The sequence below is a fragment of the Cryptomeria japonica genome, chromosome 11 (genome assembly GCF_030272615.1).
Source record: "Cryptomeria japonica chromosome 11, Sugi_1.0, whole genome shotgun sequence".
NCBI classification, from domain to species: Eukaryota; Viridiplantae; Streptophyta; class Pinopsida; order Cupressales; family Cupressaceae; genus Cryptomeria; species Cryptomeria japonica.
Window position 1 is genome coordinate 115,143,910 of NC_081415.1, and position 21,976 is coordinate 115,165,885.

Sequence of the window (21,976 nt, forward strand, 5' to 3'; positions counted from 1 at the left end):
TCAACCACAATCTTATTATTTCTTTTTGTTATGTCATTCTGCTGTGCAGACAATTGCCTCTTAATCATGTTCTCGTTGTAGTACTTATTGAATTCATCAAAAGTGAATTCACCTCCCTGGTCGGTCCTTAGGCATTTTATCCTTCTGTCGCTCTCCTTCTCCACCAATGCCTTTAAGGCTTTGAACTTTCCAAATGCCTCAAATTTGTCTTTCAAGAATGTGACCCACATCATTCTTGAGCAATCATCGGTAAGAATCAAGAAGTACCAATCTCCCTGAATGCTTCTAGTTTTCATTGGACCACACAAATCGGTGTGCACTAGATCAAGTAAGTCCTCTGTGGAAAAAGACTTACCTTTGAATGTTGAGGAAGACATCTTCCCAAGTTGGCATTCTCTGCACAAGGCATTCTCTAGTTTGTTCAGCAAAGGCAATCCTCTTACTACCTTGATCTTACTAGCCTTTACAATATTGTCAAAATTTATATGACAAAGTCTCCTATGCCATATCCAACTGTCATCAAATTTTGCCATCAGACACTAACTAATCTTGGCATTCAACTGAAATAGGTTTTCTCTGGTCTGCTTATCAGTGACAATAAGTTCACCACTCTTTCCAATTATTCTACAGACTCCACCTTTGAATTCCAGTATGAGTCCTTTGTCGTTCAGTTGAGCAACACTCAAAAGATTATGCTTAAGGCCTTCCACCCAGTAGACATCATCCACACTGCTCTTTCCATTTAGTGAGATGGATCCTTTTCCTTTCACCATGCAAGGTGTATCGTTGCCAAACCAAACAACACCACCATCATATTCTTCAAGAGACAAAATCCTTCTCTAGTCACCAGTCATGTGGTGAGAACACCCGCTATCAATGATCCACTCGTTAGAGTTGTCAATATGTGAGATAAGGGATTTCTAGTCAAACAACTATTCCTTGATAGCCACAAACACTATGTCCTTATTCTCTTCATCCTTAGATTCATCATCGATAACATCTCCATCCACTACAACAAGACAATTTCTCCTACCTACTCCTTTATAATTCCTAAACCTCTCCAGTTTATCCTTATTGTCATTGTTAGGACAGTTAACAACTATATATCCTATCTTATTGCAGGAAAAATACTTCAGAGGAAGCTTACCTTTGTATTTTTCGGTGCCTTTTGGAAGTCTCTTGGTAATAAGAGCTTCAAACTCCATCAAAATCTCCTCATCATCCATATCTTTGCTTGGCCTGGATTCATAACTGGTACTGACCTCTTTTCCTTTCTTGGTTGGTGCGGAGGAAATAAACACTCTAAAGGTTGACTCGGTCTTCTAAACACTACCATCATAGCCATTCAATTCATATGCAGTCAAGTTTGCAATAATAGAGTCTAAAGATACCTTGGTTTTGTCGATAGACCTTAGCTCCTGAATAGCGGCAACCTTGATTGCATAGACCGGTAAAAGTGATCTCAAAACTTTACTGACAATAGTGACATCATCAATTGTTCCACCAGTGCTCTTGATCTCTCCAACCACTGTCTTGATTCTTATGCCATACTGATGTATGGTCTCTCCTTCAACCATCCTCATATCTTCAAACTTTCCTCTAAGGATTTCTTCCTTAGCCTGCTTGACATGTTCATCACCACCATAAATGGATTCCAGTTTGTCCCATACTTCTTTCAGATTATCATTATCTTGTACATCAATGAACTCTATATCGGACAAGCTGCTAATAAGGGCTTCCATGACTTGTCTATTTTCTTGTATCTCTCTTTTCTGGTCATTGGTTAGAGTGCCACAGGGGATTACATAGGCATTCTCAACATAGTTCCAATGTGGTGCACCCAAACTCTTAATATATATCTTCATCCCGTCCTTCCATATTATAAAGTTGTCCCTGTTGAACTTAGGACCTTCCCTCTTCATCATTAAAATATGATCTTTTTCCTCAAGCGGTTAAGCTTATATCATCGAGGACCTGGATGAGCTCTGATACCAATTGATGAATAATGATGAACTACTAAGGTCCTAACCAGTACTGAGAGGGGGGGTGAATTAGTACACCAAAACAAAACTGCTTCAACACTTTGTCAAATCAAAACATAGCTGACTGGTTGTCTTCGCCACTGAAATTAACCATAGCTATACCGGTTAAACAAAGATACTTCAAACAACATTTAATAGATCTCAAACCTTGATAACTACTTCACTGGTATAATCATGCATGAGTTGTACCAATAATACCACAACCATTTAACAATGCATGCATATCTAACTTAATCAAAACCACACAATCATCACATGAAAATCTCACAACCCATAACACATAGATTTTTCACGTGGAAACCCAAATGGGAAAAACCACGGTGGGAATGAATACCCACAAGTTGTTTGTGAAATCTTTTGAAGTCCGCTCTGTTAGGAGCCTAGTTCGGTTAAAGACTTTACAATAAAGGTCCTGTTAGGAACTGATCCTGTTAGGGATCACCTAGTTAATGGATGGCTATATACCCTGTTAAAGGTTGAAACCTTGTTAGGAGTTACCTCGCTAGAGGATTTAAATAACTCAATAACCTTGAGCCACCTGGTTAGAGGATTTACAACAAAGCCTGTTATCAAGGGATTTACCTTCTATTGAAATGGTTAGAAGACAATGGGTAAAACACCAATCTAATAACAACACTTCTTGCTAAGGCAAATCCTTTTCAGTTCCTCTCTTCTGCAATCACACTCTACAGATTCCTCACTCTGGTTTGACAAGTGTCAAATCTCCAATATGTGGACACAAATACAACTTTTGCCAACCACTGCACTAATAAAACTCATCGACCTTATAGACAACAACTAGGTTGGTAGCATAAACCCTAAACCCTAAATATTTCAAGTTTACACTTACAAGCGGTCCAATCCTGACCGTCCAAACACATTACATAGAATGAAACAATCTAAAACAGATGTCAAGATATTCTGCATTGTCCAATCTTCACGGCATCTAAAAATCAATAACCCATCACTTGCTCTTCACACACTGCTAAGAAAAATGCTCATTCTCGAGGTAGGCATTTAATGCATTCAATCTTCATGCGCAAAAACCACAAATAAATCCTTCATGTGCACACAACTGACATGGTATCTTGATCCTTATTCTTATTCCTTAACTAACTGGTCACCAAACATCATCGGTTGCACCGCACAAGCCAAACTAGTAACCCTAGAGCTGAACTGAGACTACCAAGCAGTAGTCACACTTAGTGAACCTCGACACCGATCCACTTCATCCCGGTTGACCATAACCACTTTCGATCTTTATATTCATACCGGTTCACCTGATTAAGCACTTATTGACATCAATGATAACATACATTATCACCGCTTCATCATATGCCAACAGGACCTTGATTGGTGTTATTGTTGTTACAATTATCAACTTGTTCAACTATTTTGACTATTGGTTGGGTAGTCTTGATAGTCCTTGTGTCTACAACACCATCGTTGATAATGTTTTTGTTCTTGGTCCAAAATTTGGGTTTTGTCACTATTGTAGGCTAGTCACGGACCATCTTTGTTGTCTTTGTATATTTTGACAAGTCCCTTCTTGATAAGGGCTTTCTCGATTTTCATTCCTTGGGCTATGACTTCTTTAAAAGAATCTGAACATTTGACTTCTAAGTGGAATTCCATTTATTCATTTAAGTTTGAAATGAAGATTTCAATTAATTGTTCCTCGGGAATGGGGAAGGAACGTTTGGTAGAAAGGTGTCTCCATCTTTGCAAGAATGTTGAGAATAACTCTCCATTATTTTATTTAGTGTTTCATAAATCAACCATGGAGATATCACGTTCTATGTTGTGTGCATGATGAGTGACAAATTCTTGCACTAAGTCATTAAATGTCCTAATTCCACTAGGCAAGCGTGAGAACCATTGCATAGCCGAGCCTCCTAAACTTTGGGGGAAGAGGTGCATTAAGTATGTTTTTTCATATGCAACCTCTAAGAAAGCAAAGCAGAATGATCTCACATGGTCTCTTGGATCTCCCTTTCCTTTGTATTTGTCAAATTTTGGAGTCTCGAAATTGTGTGGGAAAGGGGGCTTGATCATGTTCCTATCAAATGGATAAGGACATATATCTTCAAGAGCATATCTCTTTTGTGCCTTCCCCTAATTGAATAGGTGGGAAAGGTCTTTTACTTGTTGTCTCAACATATCCATTTCTATGAGAGGAGGCGAGATGTTCCCTTGTTGATAGTTGTCATCATAATTGCGAGTATTCCTCGCCCTCCTGACATCTTGATTATTTTCTTGATGATGATTGTGTTGGGCTTGTTCTGTGTGTCCCTAAGTTGTGATACATCCAAGTCTGGAGGGAGTTTTGCTCCCTCTTGAGCAAGTCTTAGGAAATGAGCGTCAACGTTCCCTTTAAGAATCTCATCGAAGAGTCTGTTGAACTTGGGATTACTAGTTGCTTCTTCTATTTCCACTTGTGTAGGAGTTTCTAGGTCTTCTCTCTATGTAAATAGGTTGACGTCTTGTTCCTTTTCCCTTATTTCATTTCGTTGTTATCTTTGACTTTGAGACATAGTCTTAGCCATGTTTGAATTTTGTATTTGATGAAAAGGTTGATCCCCTCTTATAATTCTAAGATTCGATGATGGTGATGAGGAGTTTGAAATGTTTGGTGGATGAGTGATCTCTTTTTGCCAAAGTTTGAGTGCTAACAAAGTCCTTTTTAAGATTTCTTGCTTGGGTTTCAACAATTATGAGATGTGGTGTAGCAAGGTTTGTGTTGTTACAAGCTACAAGCTACCTAGCCATGAGAGGATGCACTTAAAAACTAGTTTTAACCTATCAGTAATACCCCTTTAAATGATTGAATTTATTATTATTATATTTTCATATCATTTTATTTATTACTTTTTAACTATTTAGTTTTAATTACTACCACTCTTAACCTAATCTTTTCATCCATACATAATCATTCAGCTTAAAAAATTTCTGCATCTCATCTTAAAAAAATAAACATTCAGCTATTATTTTTTTTTCTATACAATGCAAATCATATTTAGTTTTTTTTTTTTATCATACATGTAAATCATAATGTCTCTATCGTTTGCCTTATGAATGCAAGTCATTAGTAGCCCTTCTTGACCAAGAAAAAATTAATCGCTTAAATTTGAATCTTCCCAGAAATTATGATAACATGTCAATTAGGTAGGCAAACACTCAGTCCACTGAAATAATTCGATGAACGTATACGGAACGTGGCATTCATCACGCCCCTCAACTTCTATCGGTCTTCTTCTCACCTCCTACCTATTATGACTCTCACAAATCTCATTGCTTCTAGAAAAATCATGCAGTGATTTCTGTGTTAACACAATCTTCGCAGGAATCTCTCTTTTAGAAAACTCTTGGCATAAACCCATCTGCAGGATCATCATAGGGTTGATGTTATTAATGCAATCTTCCTCACCATTGATAATTGTTAATCGACAGGCATCATCACGGATTTGCACGGGCAATCACGTTTTTCTCTGAGAAAATCAGAACATTTATGCAATATCAAAGGAATTTCTAAGTATTGGCTGCCTTCTCCGAAATTTCACGGTGGTCGCGGTGCTCTGCCTTCTGCGGGTGGGCATCCGGCTGATCTCACTTGTTTGGCCGGCGGAGGTCGTTTAATTGACGGGTACCATTTCTCTGGCTGAATATGGTGGACATTAGAACCCCTTCTGACGAATTAGCCGGAGATAACATGCAGAGAGAGAAGCTAAGAGGTTTGGAATGGCAAATGGCAAATCTGGCAAAACTAAATTTTATTTATTTGTATATCCATTTGATTTTCTGGCAAATTAGATGAAATTTATTCTTTACTCTATACTCAGTTTGAGTTTATGACAAATTTGGTGAAATTGAAATCGGTTTCTCATTGTACCATATTCTATTTATGGCGAGGGAAACACATTAAATTTCGATTTGTTTTGTAGCCAATTTGATTTAATGGCTACTTTATTGATATTTAATTTGATTTATTTTATACAGTTGCGAATTTGGTCAAATTTTATTTGATTGATTTAATACCCATTTAAAAAAAATATTTTAGTATATTTTTAATAAAAGACCATATATTAAAGTCCGAGTTAAAGTTTACAGCAAGATTTTTACAAGAAAAAATAAAAAAATGGGGGCATGGCATCAGACCCTAAAGTTAGACCAGCAAAGTTAAAATCAAAATAAATGGAATCTTTGTGGCATGGCCCCAAAGATGGAATCAGCCACAAAAGAGCAAGAGCATGGCCCTACAAGTGATATAACTGTCAAGTTACAAGTTCAGATTAAACTAAACCACTACAATTATGCCGCAAAAACAATTTCAGAGTTAGTGGAGGAGGTTTTTCCCATTCAGGTTATCCCACCCCACACATGGCAAATCGTTGCCGTCCTCCATAGGTCCCAGCTAGCAAGAGCGGCATTATTTCCTTCCTCTGAACCTCCAATGGTTCGTTCTGCATGGTCCTTGGTGGAGATATAGCAAGAGCCAAGTGAAGGGATTTTCCTTGATCATAAAGGGCCTAACTTGTAATCGAGAGGATGTAGAAGAGTGATTTGGAGGTGGAGATCACCCACCTTAGCTACTTTGTCAGTTGTGGCAGGGTCCAGAGTGCTGCTTAGTTGTTGGTGGCGGTAGAGGAGTGGAGGTTCTTTGATAGTTGTGTGGATGATGCTGTGAGGACTTTAGAGTGGCTGTAGTGCCGATCTTGGTAGGAGAAAGTGGAATCTTGACCATCATGCAAGGGACATTCCCTTAGTGATCAAGTCGGGTTTAAAGATGCTCAATCCAAAGCACTACATTTCTAGCTTGAACTTGAATTTGAATGAGCATATTAGAGATCAACAACAATTTGGAGTGAATAGAAAAGTTTATATCCACAATAAAATAGCAAAAATAATAGAATTTCTTTCTTTCCAAATACAAAAAAGGTTATCCGATTTGAAAGCATGCTATAGCTGGGAGAACTCTGCAGAAAACTTGGCCCCATCGCCAAGGACATTGTGCCAATAAATGGTTCATGCCTTAGAGATTGGACAAAATCATGGATCCATTGTAAGGCATTTTGATCATGAATACAAATCCAAAAGAAATTAAGATCGGTTTCTTGATGCTCCTCAAAAAAATCCTTGATTAGACAAACCAAGATGTATCTAATGGATGATAATAGAAAGGCCTCAGTAAAGAAAACATTAGGCAAATTGGGCCACTTTGGGCTCCACAAACGCTTCCCAAAGTATTTTAAAACACAACCTAGATAAAAGGTGACTTGGTATTCAACTTATGAATCATGGTAATATGAGTTGAAACCACCTAAGTCCTTTTTGAGGATTGTAATTATAGAAAGTGTCTTTAACACAAAATTTCTAGTTCTTTCACCAAGGCCTAATGGAGCACAGAGATATTTTGTGCAAATACTGAGAAGGCACAACCTTGATTATTTGTTGGAAGGTTTCTTAGTTTGTATGGCTTAAATTAAACTTCACTTTGGCTTTAGGCCAAACAAGAAAAGTGGAATTAGCCTCGGAGTAGAGATCCTAAAGGTGCCTAACCCTTTTGAAGAACTTAAGGGAGTGCATTCAAGGAATAGTTGTTAGTGGCTTATCTTGAAACAAGATTATGGGAGACCACCATTTAGATTGCTGATTGATGGATAATCCTTTGCAAATCAGCCAAGGTTAAATAGTTTCCGTAGCCATTTGAATACATTTTGCCACAAAGTTGCCATTGATTTTAATAGGCATGAGAGGAATTGTAAGGGAATGGAAACCCAAGGTCATTCTACACTTGATGCTCATATGGTAAGCCAAAAACAAAGCAAAATTTCAACCAATTTTTTGGGCTTTATTGCCATCACAATATTTAAGGGAGTGCATCCAAGTAGTAGTTGCTAGTGGTATATCCTGAAACAAGATGATGGGAGACGACCATATAGATTGCTGATTGATGGATAATCCATTGTGAATCAGCCAAGGTTTAGTAGTTTCCTCAGCCTTTTGAATACATTTTGTCACAAAATTGCCATTGATTTTAATAGTCGTGGGAGGGAAAGTAAGGGAATGGAAACCCAAGGTCCTTCTAGGCTGGTTCCTCATATGGTTTGCCAAAAATGATGGAAAATTTTAACAATTTTTTTTGGGCATATTGCTATCACAAGATTTGACAATCCACTTAGCACATAAAACAATGCTTTGTTTGTTAAAATCAATAAGGTCTTGCCCACTAGAATCTCTTGGTAGGCAACAAAGGTGCCCGAGCAACACAAATAAAAACCTTTATTGCAGTCTGAAATAGCCCTTACGGTCTTGGAGAAGCTTGTCAAACTTGCAATATGACACTGCAAAAGGAATTGAACAAGAAGAGTAATACACATGCAGGACTCCAAGAACCTTGGAGAAAATTTGGAATTTATTGACTAGTGAAAGCAGTTTTGTAATCCAATATGAAAGCTTTTTCTTGATTTTTTCAATCACATATTGCTAGAACTTGGATTTAGAAGCTTGAAATGCAAAGATATTGCCCATAAATTTAAAGATATCCTTGTGTTTAGTGGGTTTCTAGCCAAATGGATGAAGCCCACTAGGAGGAGGCTGGGAAAATGATTGCTTCTAGTACTATTTCTTATTTGGTTGAATACTAGATCCTAAAGCTAAATAGAAAGTGTTAAGACAAAGCTTATATAATATTGTCTTCATCTTCAAAGAGCATAAGGAAGGAATCCTCTGAAAAGTGACCATTTACCACTTGTTGAGAAGTAGATCTAGGAAGGGAGATTCCTTTAACCCATTGCTGTGGAATGGTATTGGCAAGAAGATAGCCAAACACTTTAGCAGCTAATACATATAGTGAGGGTGCAAGAGAGCAGCTCGCCTTCTGGATAAAAAAGGTTGAAGTGCTCAAATTCAACACCATCAAACAGTAGGCCAAGCGGAAGCATTTGTAAAAGGCAATTGGAATAACTAGATGAAGGTGAGACCAAAGCTTAGAGACTTGAGCATGGCTAATATGAAATGTCATTCAATATTATTATAGGCATTCAATTTTGATGAGGAAAGACTATCAATTAGATTTATGTGTCCATTCTACATTTTCCTATATAACAATGGCATTTTCAATGATGTGTATGCTTTGAATAAACCTAATTTGTGTAGATTGAACCACAATTGGAAGGAAATGTCTAATTTGCATAGCTAAAGTTGTTTCAATAATTCTCAAAGAGACATTCAAGAGATTGATAGGTCTCCAATTGCAAATTAGCTTTGAATCCCCAACTTTAGGTATGAATCTGATATTTCCTTTTTCAATGATGGGTCCTAAAGATGCACTATGATAAGCTTCTAGATAGACCTTGAATAAATCTTGGCCAATATCATCCCACACGGTTTTATAGAATTCACAGGGAAAAAATTGCAGCCAGGTGCTTTGTTACTGGCCATGCCAAATGCATCCAAGTGAAGCTTCTCTTGGGATAGGAGTTCGTTAGAAGTTGCAATTTTGGTCTGTGGTAAGCCTGCAAGGGGCCATAGCTAGGTGAGTCTTAAGCGCCTCATCTTTTTCAAGGGAGGATGCTTAAGCCTAGAAGAAACTGGTATAATGCTGGACAAGGCATGCAAGACATTAGGAAATGAAGAGAAGCTTGCCTAACTTCTTTGATGCACTTGATTTTTTGAGCAGAATTTTTAGTTGCAAGGTGTTCCATGAGGTATGGTTTTGTGAACCCTTTTGATGTTATTTTGTTTGGTTCAAGAATTTGTTAGTGCTTGTAAATGGTTAAAGTGGCTATGCTCATTGGTGAGTTTGTTGGCTTCATACCATTTGAAAGCAAGCCTTGCGACTACGTTAACATTGCATGTGTTCTACATGGGGTTTAGTTAGATGCTATCCAAAACTTAACTAAAGCCTTTTTTCTTTTCTGCTCTACAGAGGCTAACCATGTGGACATCATCCTCCGTCATGGCCTCCTACAATGTTCTCTTTTAGTTTTTTCTTCCCAACCAATAGACTTTGTTGCGTTCATGAACAAGCTCTCAAAGTTCTTGTATGGGTTAAATTTCCTGCAATGCCTCTGCCTGGATGGCCATTCCTCAACCATATTGCCTCCTCCTTTGGGAGGGTAGTTCGTGTTGAATCCAAAAAGTTTTATTTGGCTTGATGGCAACATCAATTTTATACGGAAATTCCCTTTATGGTGAAATCGCTGAGATTTTATTTGGTTTATGTAGTCCAAAACTTAACTAAAGGCGTTTTTCTTTTCTACCTTGCAGAAGCTAACCATGTGGATGTAGTCCTCCACCATGAACCCCTACTATTTTCTGTATTGATTTTTCCTCCCTCATTAATAGATTTATCTTTTTGTTGTGTTTGACCAACGAGTTCTCAAAGTTCTTGTATGGGTTGAGTTGCCTAGTTTGCTTTTGAATCGTTGGCCATTCCTCACCCATATTGCCTTCTCCTTTGGTAGGGTAGTCTGTGTTGAATATAACAAGTTTTATTTGGTTTAACCATTGTTGAGTTTGTGTGGAAATACCCAATATGATTTTATGTTGAAATTGGTGAGATTGTATTTGATTTATGTAATGTCCAATTTGATTTTAAGTTGAACTTGGGTAGATATAATTTTGTTTATTTTATACCCAATATATTGTATGGAAAATCTGGTGGATTGAATATGATCAGTTTTACCAATTTGATTTTGTAGGGCATTTAAATAAATTAAACTTTAATTCTGTACTATATAATCATATCATGGTGAATTTGGTGCATTTGAGTTTGATTTAGATCTTCTCAAATGGCTGCTTGTTTCTTTACAAGATTTCTTAAAATTTAAGAAGAAACTGCAGTGCCATTTAATATACTCTTTTGGAGAAAGGGTAATTAAAGAAAACTTGATGTTGATTTAAACAAAATTAGAGTAAACCTCTTTTTTGTTTTTATTATACCCAATTTGCTATTATAGCGAGTTTAAAGCATTGAAGTTGATTGGATGTTTTTATTCTATACCCATTTCATGTAATGGGGAATATACTTTATTGAAAGAAAAATGATCGAGTTAAAGTCCCTTAGGGAACTGCTTGTTTCTTTACAATAATTTTGAGTTTTAAATTTTGATTTGAGAGGAACACTATAGTGGCATTCAGAACGTAGATTTGGAATAATGTGAATTGAAGTGAATTTTTACATTTATTTAAATGAAATTATTTCATAGCCTCACTTTTTTCATTAAAGTTGAAGGGTCTTTGAATTATCATGGGCCATGGCTCAATTTAAACCATCATGGTATCAGAAAATCTGCAAATTGGAAAAAGAAAACCCCATGTTTTTCCATTTTCAGTTGTTAATGCTAGCTTATTTATTCTATTCTTAAATTTGTTTCCCTTTAACCTCTAGCTCCACCTAAATTGAAAATTAAATGCAAATAATCCTACGGACTTAGAGATATTTGCTAAAAAATAGTTCTAGAAGTTGTTTTTCCCCCAAATTTGTTTGGATTGCTTTTTCACACCCATAATGATAGAAATGCAAACCTATACTTGATAGGAATTAGAGGTAGGGAGTGAATTATCTTAGAGCACTCCCAAACCAGAAACTGAAGACTAAGAAAGATTCCTGCATCCAGAAATTAAAAGCAGCGAATCAGAGACCTTAATCCGTGTGTCCTTCCTGGCACTCTGAGCACTCCCAGAACAGGTCGCCACCCAAGTTCAAAATGAACAACACAATTCCAAGACAAGCTAGCCTTCCACTGTTATTCGATGAAATGTCAAATAAACAGTGCCTGCCATGATCAAGTGGAGAGGCAAACAGAAGAAAAGTTCAGTTTCAACAAGGAAGGAAAGCAGTTCATTGCATTGAAACTTCCCAATTCAAATTAGCCAAAGTTTGAAAGAAATAATTCAAAGGTAGGGAGCCCTAGACATATATGTATGGCCATCCCCATCCTTATTATGTCTTTAATGTCCTCATTCTATTTCATGGTCACATACAGGAATGGTCTGACCCTCTTTTTTAGCCTCTTTAAATCATACTGATCAATCAAATTAGTGGCCAAGAGAGATAAGACCAGCTCGGCAACTGTCAATTTTTTCCGAGCTTCATAAATAACTTGGATATTTTGAAAGGTTCTTACGAGGCTATTAATTCCTTTAACAATAATTAGTAGCTATCAGGACTTCCTGGGAGGTCATCCACCCTGGTACTACTCTGACTTTAGTGTGCTTAAATATGGAGTTTGCCCTAGATCAAGTCCACTTACCTTAGATCAAGTCCACTTACCTTGCTACTCCATTTGCAAAACTTCAGCAAGTATGATATTTTATGCAGTTGAATCTTGAATCTTGATAGAGCATTATAATTTGAAACACTACAAAAAATACCACCTTCTTGTCATTTTCTTTCTTATCAATGCCATCAATGGAGTCATTATTATTGTTTCAGTTAATTTCTATGTGCAAAGCAAGGAAAATTTTGCTCTCCAATTAATAAAGAAAACTTGATGTGTTTATAGATATATGTATGTAGTCATGCATGCTTAAATTATTGCATTGATTCTTGAAGGTTTAGGTATCTTAACCCAAACACTAAAAAATAAGGAGACAATATAAATGCCAACAGTAAAATTTTCCACATCTTGTGCTAATCCAAGCATTTCCTCTTTTTCCTAAGTTGAATTGTGAATGTTCTGGTTTTAAAACTTTAAATAGAACAGTATAACCTTTATTTTCCCAAACAATGGACTTTGTAGTATTGTACTATTAATGCCTCTTTCAGAATCCTAGCTACTTTTCTCTTTGGAACTTTTTCTTGTTTTTTAATTAAGAGAAAAAAAGAGCTCGACTTGACATTAATGAATTAAATACAAGTTTTACAATCATCACATTTCAGAGCTGGGTTTGCAGGGCAGAAGTGGGGTATGATCTTACAATTTTGCAGCTTACCATTGAATTCAAAGGTTCTTAGGGAAAGTCTGGACTTTTGGACATTGAATTCTGTGCCCACTCTCCTAGAGACCCCCAATTCCCTCCTTTATTAGTCCATTTATTGTAAGTTTATGTTCATCAAGCAGGGACCTCTATATTTCCTTTAAGATATTTGCCACCTGGCCTGCGAGGAACATCCTTTCCTATACTTTTGAATTGTTTCTATTGTCATTTATCATTGCATAATTGTACACTCTGCTTCCAGCCTTACAACAAGAGATGGAGAACTCTAGAGTCAGGAAAACCCCAAATATCACTGCAATAAACCAAGTGTTACCAAGTACAAAGTTGGAGGAGTTAATTGACATAATCATTAATATTACTGTGTCCATGGCTAATGAGATCAATTGGGTGGAGACACAAACAGTGGTAGTTGTTGATCAGTTCGTGAGAGTTAAGGCTCTCCATGCATGTTTAGTTGCCATTAAGGCGGAGTTACAAACCATGGTCCAAATCACATGATTTGGATGTGAAATGTAGGTCATTTGGACAGACCTTTCAATGGATTACCTTGGGGATGGGGTGTTTAATGGCCATTAATTATTGTCACCTTTAATGTTTTCTTAACTATTAATAATTCCCCTTGATACCTTGGGCCCTGAATATGTAGGAGAAGGATAAGTGTTTATCAGAATCCCTTTCCCTTAGCAACCTCACAATTGTAGCTAGTAGGCTGGAACAAACATTAAAGATAATGGTGAAGATGATTTATGTTACTATGTATCAGTCTTATATTGTCAACTGAGAAAATGATGTTTGTAGATCTGTCTATAAAGTTGTTCTGTCTTTAAAACATTCTAGAAAGCAACCTTGTATGTTTGCTGATATGCAACCATTGTACCGGTGTCCTTACCAATGCTCTTAAGAGTATAATTACGAATGGCTTATTGATGCTCTTAAGAGTATGATTACGAATGTCTTAATTTTACAAAGTGATCAGGAAAGTCAATCAGTAGGTCATAGTTAGACTCAACTATAAAGTGAGAAATTGATAGCAACAAAACCTTCCAAATGCCCTCTTTCTTACTGTTTGGAGCTTGACGTATATGCTTAGAAAAACACCCCCCAGCATGTTCTTCATGATCCCAAAGAGTACCTGCATGATTGACTTGTTTGATGTCGCTTCATAATCAAGCTTAATGCTAACATCCATAAGCTCAATAAAGGTACCTAAAGATTTCATGAATAAGCAAAATGCAAACATCCATACTATAAGCTCAATAAAGGGCACTTAAAGATTTCCATTACTGCTCCTTTGGCTAGTGATCTAGGGACCTAAGTGGAATCCAATGCTGCTCCTCTATCCTCTGATCTTTTTGCATTCATATTTTATTGGTAGTTGTTATGATTAAAGTTATTAAATTTGTGAATACTTGGTTTGGAGCATTTTCAATTAGGATGCATTTTTCGACACCTACTCTTCACAATGCTAGTAAGCAGCATGTTAGTTTGTGCTCAGTCAACATGTGCCTAGATATGAGGCCCTAAATTGACCCATCAAGTCGCTTAACCTTAGAAAACAATAGGATAAGTGATCATGTTGAAGAGATATCTTTGAAATTACTATGAGAAAACACTGGTGTTCCAAAATGGAAACTATGTTCCCAGGTGGGTATAAGCGACTTATTCACCACTGATTTGACTTGTAATGGCTCTATGTAGACCAACTTTGATTCAGTAACACAAATCTCAATACACAATTTCAAAGAAATTGCACATCAGTTACTGTTAATATGCTGTATTTATAATTTCATACACGTCATGGCTTATAGCTTTATCAGTGTAAGCACCATACATTCATGTTGAAATTACAACAAAAGTAATGCAGAGGATGACTAGAAATTAGAAATAAACAATCTTCGAAAAGCATAGAATTTACCCTGGAGAAACCCAACAATTAGAAAAGCCTCTTACTTCCAATTAAAATCCTTCCAATTGCTCTCATAATAAGGATTGTTTTGCAAGAGTAGATTTACTAAATATGATAGATTTGTTTCCCTCTATTAGCTCCATTCTAATCCACTTCTACGCTTTTGGAATATCCCTTATATTTTGAGTATTTACATTCTATATGAAGAGCATCTAAACTATTTGCTCATGTATATTACTATTAACCATTATTCACAATAATTATTAAATAAATATTGATTTGCATTTATAATTACAATCAATATTTATTATTAACTAATATTCACAATAATTATTAATAGCCGCGATAAATATTAACTTACATTAATAATTTCAATAATAATTACTGTTTAATAATATTTATTAAATAAACACATAAATATTAATTTGCATTTATTACAATCACAACAATTACTATTAAATAATATTTGCACATAATATCTGTAAATAACTAATATCATTTTGACTGATGTTTAATTTGGAATCACCGAATTGGTTTAGTGTAAGGCTGCTTTGTTTTACTGTTTCTTATGGGAGAGACATGTCCGTTGAAGAACTTTAAATAGGACAGTCTTTCTCCCAGTCAAAGGCATCGGGTAAGAAGAAAGAAAATAAGGGAAGTAAGAAAAGAGGAGACGGAAGGATAGGCCAAGGAGAATAGGAAGGGAAAAAGAGAATAAGAGGGGTATATGGGAAGAAATCAGCAGCACTTTGTCTGGTAATCATTACGGGTATGAGGAATATTGATAATATAGCATGCTGCTATTAATACAGTTTAACTTCACTAATACAACCATTACTTTGGATAAAACTTAACATTATTAATACAACTAAAACGAATGATACAATTTAATATTATTATTAATACAACTGAAACAACAGTCGGTAACAATCACTTCTAAATTCATATAAGAGACATAAGAATATAAAACAAATCTGGATGTACTACTTAATTAAGGAAACGTAAAGGGGAAATTAATATGAATTTAATATTAGACAAAGCTAGTAACATTTAAGCACTGTCAATATTGATAATATTTATAATGCTTGAGGATTGTGATGTATAATTTGTATGTTTTATTATTGTTTGCAATTGTGATAGAAGGGAGGGACACAATAGGGGGAATTGTGAGAGATTCCTCACTGGGCACAATGCCTCATAACGATGGTGAAGGACCATTGGTTAAGGACCACGGGGCCACCTTATGATGATGGTCAAGGACCATCGGTTAAGGACCACATGAGGCCAAGGAGGATAAGGTCCTAACCTTGGGCACCCTATTGTAGCTTCCCTACTATCTCCACATGGATCAATTGTTGAAGTGATTCAATCATAAGAGATGAGAGGTTGATATGAGGAGGGGAACAGTGTAAAGCCCTCGCTAGGTATGCCACCTCATGATGATGGTTAAGGACTACATGAGGCCATAGAGGATAAGGTCTTGCTGTTGGGCCTAGGATAGAGGATACTTGGGGCACTTCATCATGTCTTCCAACTCAACCCTTATTGTGATCGAGTTTACATGTATTAGATGTATTTCACGAGTTATATCTACATTGTTGTCTGATCTCATTGCGGGTTTCAAAAAATAGGCTTATCTCATCTTATTCTTAAATGAAGATTATATCCCTAACTATGTTTGCCCTTGTTTCATTCTGGATTTGTGATTTTAGGGCAAAAACTAGGGCATTTACAAAAAGGGACATTACAGCTTTTGAACAATGGCTATGGAAGAAACCCACACTCAGCTATCCTTGCAGATCTCCAATCATTTACCATATTTATTAGGTTATGGATGTTTTTGGCTGCCTTCATAATGTCACTTCGTTATTTGGGTTGTGAGAAAAAAGGATTTTTGCTCAAGGTTGAGCAGATAGGCTTGTTAACTCTTTTTAGCTGTTCAACTTCAAACTTACAAATAAGAATTTGACTTGGCCAATATAGGTTAAACCTCACCCTCTCGGTTGCACAGAAGATTTGTTATGGAGGAGACTAAGGAATTGGCCATTGATCATGGCGTTCAAGGATTCTCACTCTTCCTTTTTTCAATTTGGTTCTGCTTGATATTGGCTTGCAACTGTTATTTTTTTCCATGTTCTTAATTGAAGCCTGGTTTTCAATTGTGTGCATTGGCAATAAATTCTTAATTGAAGCCTGGTTTTCAATTGTGTGCATTGGCAATAAATTCTTGTCCATCGTTGGTCAATTGATATTGGTTCTTCTTCCTCACAAAGATGGTGTCTCTCATCCATGGGTTGCATCTTGAATGGTTGCATTCTAGAGTTCTTATTGGTGTTCTAGTTTTTTGTTTTTACCTACCTTATGGCATTTGGCAATCTGTTGTCTTCAACCAAAGTTCATTTATATTCTATTAATCGTTTTGGGTATTGCCAACCTGCCGAGCACCCTACTCCTCTCTACTTCTGCCCTCCCAGTCCTCGACCCTCTGTCCCCTATTTTTTTTAAAACTTTAGCTCAAGTATGTACTGTTGTAGATCGAAGCAAGTGCCTTTTCATCTTATCTGCTGTCTTTCAATCTGAAATTTGATCTATTTTTTGGCTGAAGAGTGTTGCAATGCCTATGTAAGAGCATTAAAACTAAAAGAAATTAAAATTTTGTTCAATAGAATTACTTCAAGTTAATACTGTAGCTTGACAGGTCACACATCTGCAACTTGCATTTTTGCTGAGTTATGTCATTTGCTGAGGAAGGTTAAATCTAGAAATTTTTGCTTCAGTTTGTCATACTATCTCTTATGTGAATTTCCTTCTCGTAACATGCTTTCATGAGCTAATTAAGGCTTCAGATTGTGTTGTCCTTGCAAAATTAAATATTTATTCATTTTTGCTATTTTGTCTGTTGGCGAATCTGCAGATCTTGAGCTCCCTCTCTACAAACTTGGAAAAAGATTACATATTAATCCACCAAGTGTTGGAATTCAATCATCTTGTCATGTTAATGAGAGTCAGAATGACTTGGACATGCTTCTTCTTGCTCAGGTCATTACCCTCATATTTTCTAGGTGGCATGAATATTCTTTTGTTGTTAACATGTTATCTTTGAGCTTTGATTTTAGATTACTTTACTCTTAAAACTTCATTACAAATCACAGTGGGAGGATCGAGCAAGCCAGGGTCTTTTGAAATATGATGTGACTGCATGTGAGACAAAGGTGATATTTTATTGAGTTGAATTTTCTCATTTTTGAACATCTACTGCACATTTTTTATGATACTATAAGTAGTTAAGAAGGATCGTGTCCTCTGAGCTAAAGCGTGTTTATCTGCCTCTTGCCAGATCATTCCAGGTAGCTTTGGCTTCATTGCTCAGTTAAATGAACTTGAAGAGTGGCATTTAAAGAAACAGCCTGCAGAATTGCAAGCTAATCAGGTGCTTCAGCCTTTTGATCCTTCAAAATTTAATTTCACCAAAGTTGGGCAATGTGAACTGCTTTTCTCGATCAAGATGAGTGAAGATGAGAATTGTGAACTTATTCCCAAAGCATCTGTCAAGACTGATGATAATCTGGTTATCATGAATGTAAGTTTATCTCTAATATTGTAAGTGGATATTTCATACTAATTTTATTACAATATTGTTAGTGTTCTACATTTTTCAGTTTAAATATATGTTTTTTCATTCCTATTCTTAACAATGCTCAATGCGTTGTTATTGTTAATGATCAACAGATACATCCCATTGAATATGGACATGTGCTTTTGGTACCTCGTGCACTTTGTTGCCTTCCACAAATGATTGACATCAACTCTTTTGAATTGGTTATAGAAATGGCTGCTGCAGTGAATAACTGTTTCTTTCGTATTGGTTATAATAGTCTTGGTGCTTTTGCAACTGTCAATCATTTACATTTTCAGGTGAGATATGGTGGAATTTCTTTAAGATGCTATTCTATTTATTTGCTACCATGCTATGCCTCTTAATACAATTGTCGTTTTTATTGAACATGTTAAAACTTTTCCAGTAAAAGTACAAATTGATATTGGAGAATTAATCACAGGCATATTATTTGGCGAACCCCCTTCCAGTTGAGGTTGCTTGTACCCAGCTCATTCCTGGTGATTGGCAGAGAAGTGGGTTGAAGATCTTTGAGCTTGTGGATTACCCTGTCAAGGGATTACTGTTTGAAATAGGCCAAAACTTGGGACAAATGGCCGAAGTAGTTGCAACTTTGTGTTGCTCATTACAAAATATAAACACGCCTTTCAATATTCTGATATCTGATTGTGGAACTCGGATATTTCTTTTTCCCCAGGTGAGTATCTTTTGATAAATATTGCATTTCTTAACATTTCAAAAACTGAACACATTTTTAATGTGTGAATTTAGCATGGCCTTTTCTTCCTTCAGTGCTATGCAGATAAGCGTGCACGTGGGATGATTGAAGAGAATTTTCTGCAGACAAAGGTTAATCCTTCTGTCTGGGAAATTGGTGGACATATTGTGTTTAACAGGAATCTTGATTATAGCCATGCTACGGAGCAGTTTGTTAGAGATTTTCTTGCCGTGGCATCTCTCAATCATGAAGAGTTTGAGGGACTGAAATTCCTGTGCACTGGCATCGCAGAAAGGATTTGCTGCCAGTATTGATTTGGGAAAGTGTTTTGTCGCTGATGTTTATACTTTAGTTAGGGAAAACCATGAGAAATGAAACTGGGACAAGTTTGTGTGGATTATGTGACTTCCACAAATCTTTATTATATTTGCTTGGTGGAGGTGTGAATGAATGAATGTTTTTATTAATGCCCAAGAGGCCAGACAGCCTATGGGACCTACGGATAGCCAGCAAAACATAAGCACAAAAAGCTCAAAATAGAAAAGCCCTGTGATACTGCCCCTACTTAATTTGTGCTATTTGTACTGTTTTATAAATAGATTATCTATTAGACTTGTATGATGCATATGCTGTATGGGTTTGACTGTCGTAGGTAATTTGCTTGAACTTCGATAATTTTTATGTTATTTGTGTAATGGAGGTGTGATCTTTGAGAAATCTGCTTGTACTGTTTTATAAATAGATTTATATGATATATATGAATGAAGGAATGTTTTTAATAAAATGTCCAGAAGGTAAGACAGCTTATGGAACTCATGCATAGTCAGCAAAACAGATAAGCACAAAAAGTTCAAAGCCTGCAACGCCTGCTTAATTTGTACTACTTGTACTGTTTAATAAATGGATAATCTGTTTGTACTATTTTAAAAATAGATTTGTATGGTGCATATGCATATGGGTTTTTGATGCAGGAGCATTCTCAGTCTATGAGCAATCTTGCATCAACAAAAAATATTTCCCTTTCAGTTTAGTTTTTGTTCAGTTCAGTGTGCAGTTGTTTGTGTTCCTGCCGGTAGGTACCGGTAGTTGCTTGTTTTTCATCGCAGATCCTATTTTCGGTTTCTAGGCTGGTTCATGTGCTTAATTCTAGATTTTCAGTCCTTTTGGATTCTTTTCCAGCTAGTTATCGCTCTCGGTTTGACTGTTTCTGGGTTTCGGAACAGTTCTTGAGTTTACCGGTTGGTTTTCCTTCATTTCTGGAGCGGTTTCTTGGCGTGTGGCCGACCTTCCTGTTGATCCGCACTTCTTGGTTGTTTTTTTCCGGAAGAATTTCTTTCATTCTTAGGGCGGACCTAGTTACATGTTTTATTTTTCCTGCATTGGTAAATGTAATCTTTTGTGGTCGCCCCGAATATGTTCCGGAGGGTATATATAGGGTATTATGTAATCATTTGTAGCGGGGGAAGTAGAGATCAGAATAAGGATTTAGATTCGTGATTAGAGATCCGGTTGACTCCAATGGCTTGTAGCCTGCATTCAACCAGTTGACTATCAGATGTTTTATGATGATTGTATGATGACAATCGGTTGACTCTGAGAGTTTCGGATGAATTGTATCTGGCTTGTAGTGTGCATTCAACCGATTGACTATCGGATGTTCTATGATGACTGTATGATGATAATCGGTTGGTTCCCGGAGGTTCTAAGACAATAATATGATATGTTTTTGTAATCTTTCTATGTTTTATTGTTGCTTTCGTTGTGTTACTCTTGCTGCATAAGCCAGTCAGTTTTCTTTTGAGGATTCATCAATTATGGTTGTATCAATTGGTATCAAAGCTGGTTATGAACTGGTTGGTGGAAGAGTTGGTTGTGAGCCTTGAGGCATTCCTTTGGGTGGACAGATCGTCAATTAGAGGTAGGTGTGTGTTCAATAGATCGCGAGTGAGAGGCAATTGAAACCGGTAGTGATATCGCCGAGTTGAGGCAATTCATTGGGGTAGAAGAGGAGATGCCGCTTGGAAGGATGAACCCCTGAAGGGTAGAGTAGGTGATGAAGGATTTCAAGAATGAGATGAGGAACTAAATCCGGAACGCATTGGCTGGTTTGCGGGGGAATCCAGAATCTGAGGATAAGTATGAAGAAGTCGGTGAAGAGCTTGAAGCGTAAGTGGTTGAAGGGCCAGAAGACAGAAGAGGAAAGATTCCTGAGAGTAGTGGCGCAAGTGAGTAAATTTCATAAAGTAGAAGTTTCTAACTTTTTTGGAACGCTGAACTCGGAGGATTAGATTGATTGGATCAGAGAGTTGGAGGATTACTTTGAGATTGAAGATGTCAAGGACCCGCAGAGAGTCTGGTTGGCACAGACTAAGATGAAAGGGCATGCTGCTTTATAGTGGAAAGAATTGCAGACAGACAAAGTGGAGAATGGTGAAATTAAGATCACTCGGTGGAGACAGATGGTTGCAAGATTGAAGGCCAAGTTCATACTAGGAGACCGAGTTGGAATAGTTCAAGAAGTTGCAGAAGCTAAAACAAAGAAACATGACTGTGAAAGAGTATACTGAGAAATTCTACAAGGTGATGATTAGATCTAGACATAGAGAGATGAATACAGAAAAGGACTTGCATTTAACATTCAGGATGAGACGAGTATGTTGAGGGTTTCCATAGTTGAAGAAGCTTACCAGTATGCTTTGAAGACTGACGAAAAGGTGAGAAGACAACAGAATAACCCTAGAGGGAAGGAT

At 36.7% G+C, this 21,976-nt stretch overlaps 1 protein-coding gene across 2 annotated transcripts; it reads left to right on the forward strand.

The window, feature by feature from the left end:
• The first annotated feature begins 5,251 nt into the window (after nt 1-5,251).
• LOC131037608 (GDP-L-galactose phosphorylase 1) lies at nt 5,252-19,844 on the forward strand. 2 transcript variants are annotated; one of them, XM_057969790.2, is made up of 7 exons: nt 5,252-5,773; nt 17,807-17,931; nt 18,045-18,104; nt 18,230-18,472; nt 18,622-18,807; nt 18,951-19,205; nt 19,311-19,844. In XM_057969790.2, exons 1-7 carry the CDS (start codon nt 5,707-5,709, stop codon nt 19,329-19,331), a joined length of 957 nt encoding a protein of 318 aa, XP_057825773.2. In that variant the 5' UTR covers nt 5,252-5,706; the 3' UTR covers nt 19,332-19,844. The 2 variants fall into 2 exon arrangements, with proteins under 2 accessions (XP_057825773.2, XP_057825772.2); XM_057969789.2 differs by having other exon boundaries at nt 5,259-5,773; nt 19,301-19,844.
• The last annotated feature ends 2,132 nt before the right edge of the window (nt 19,845-21,976 follow it).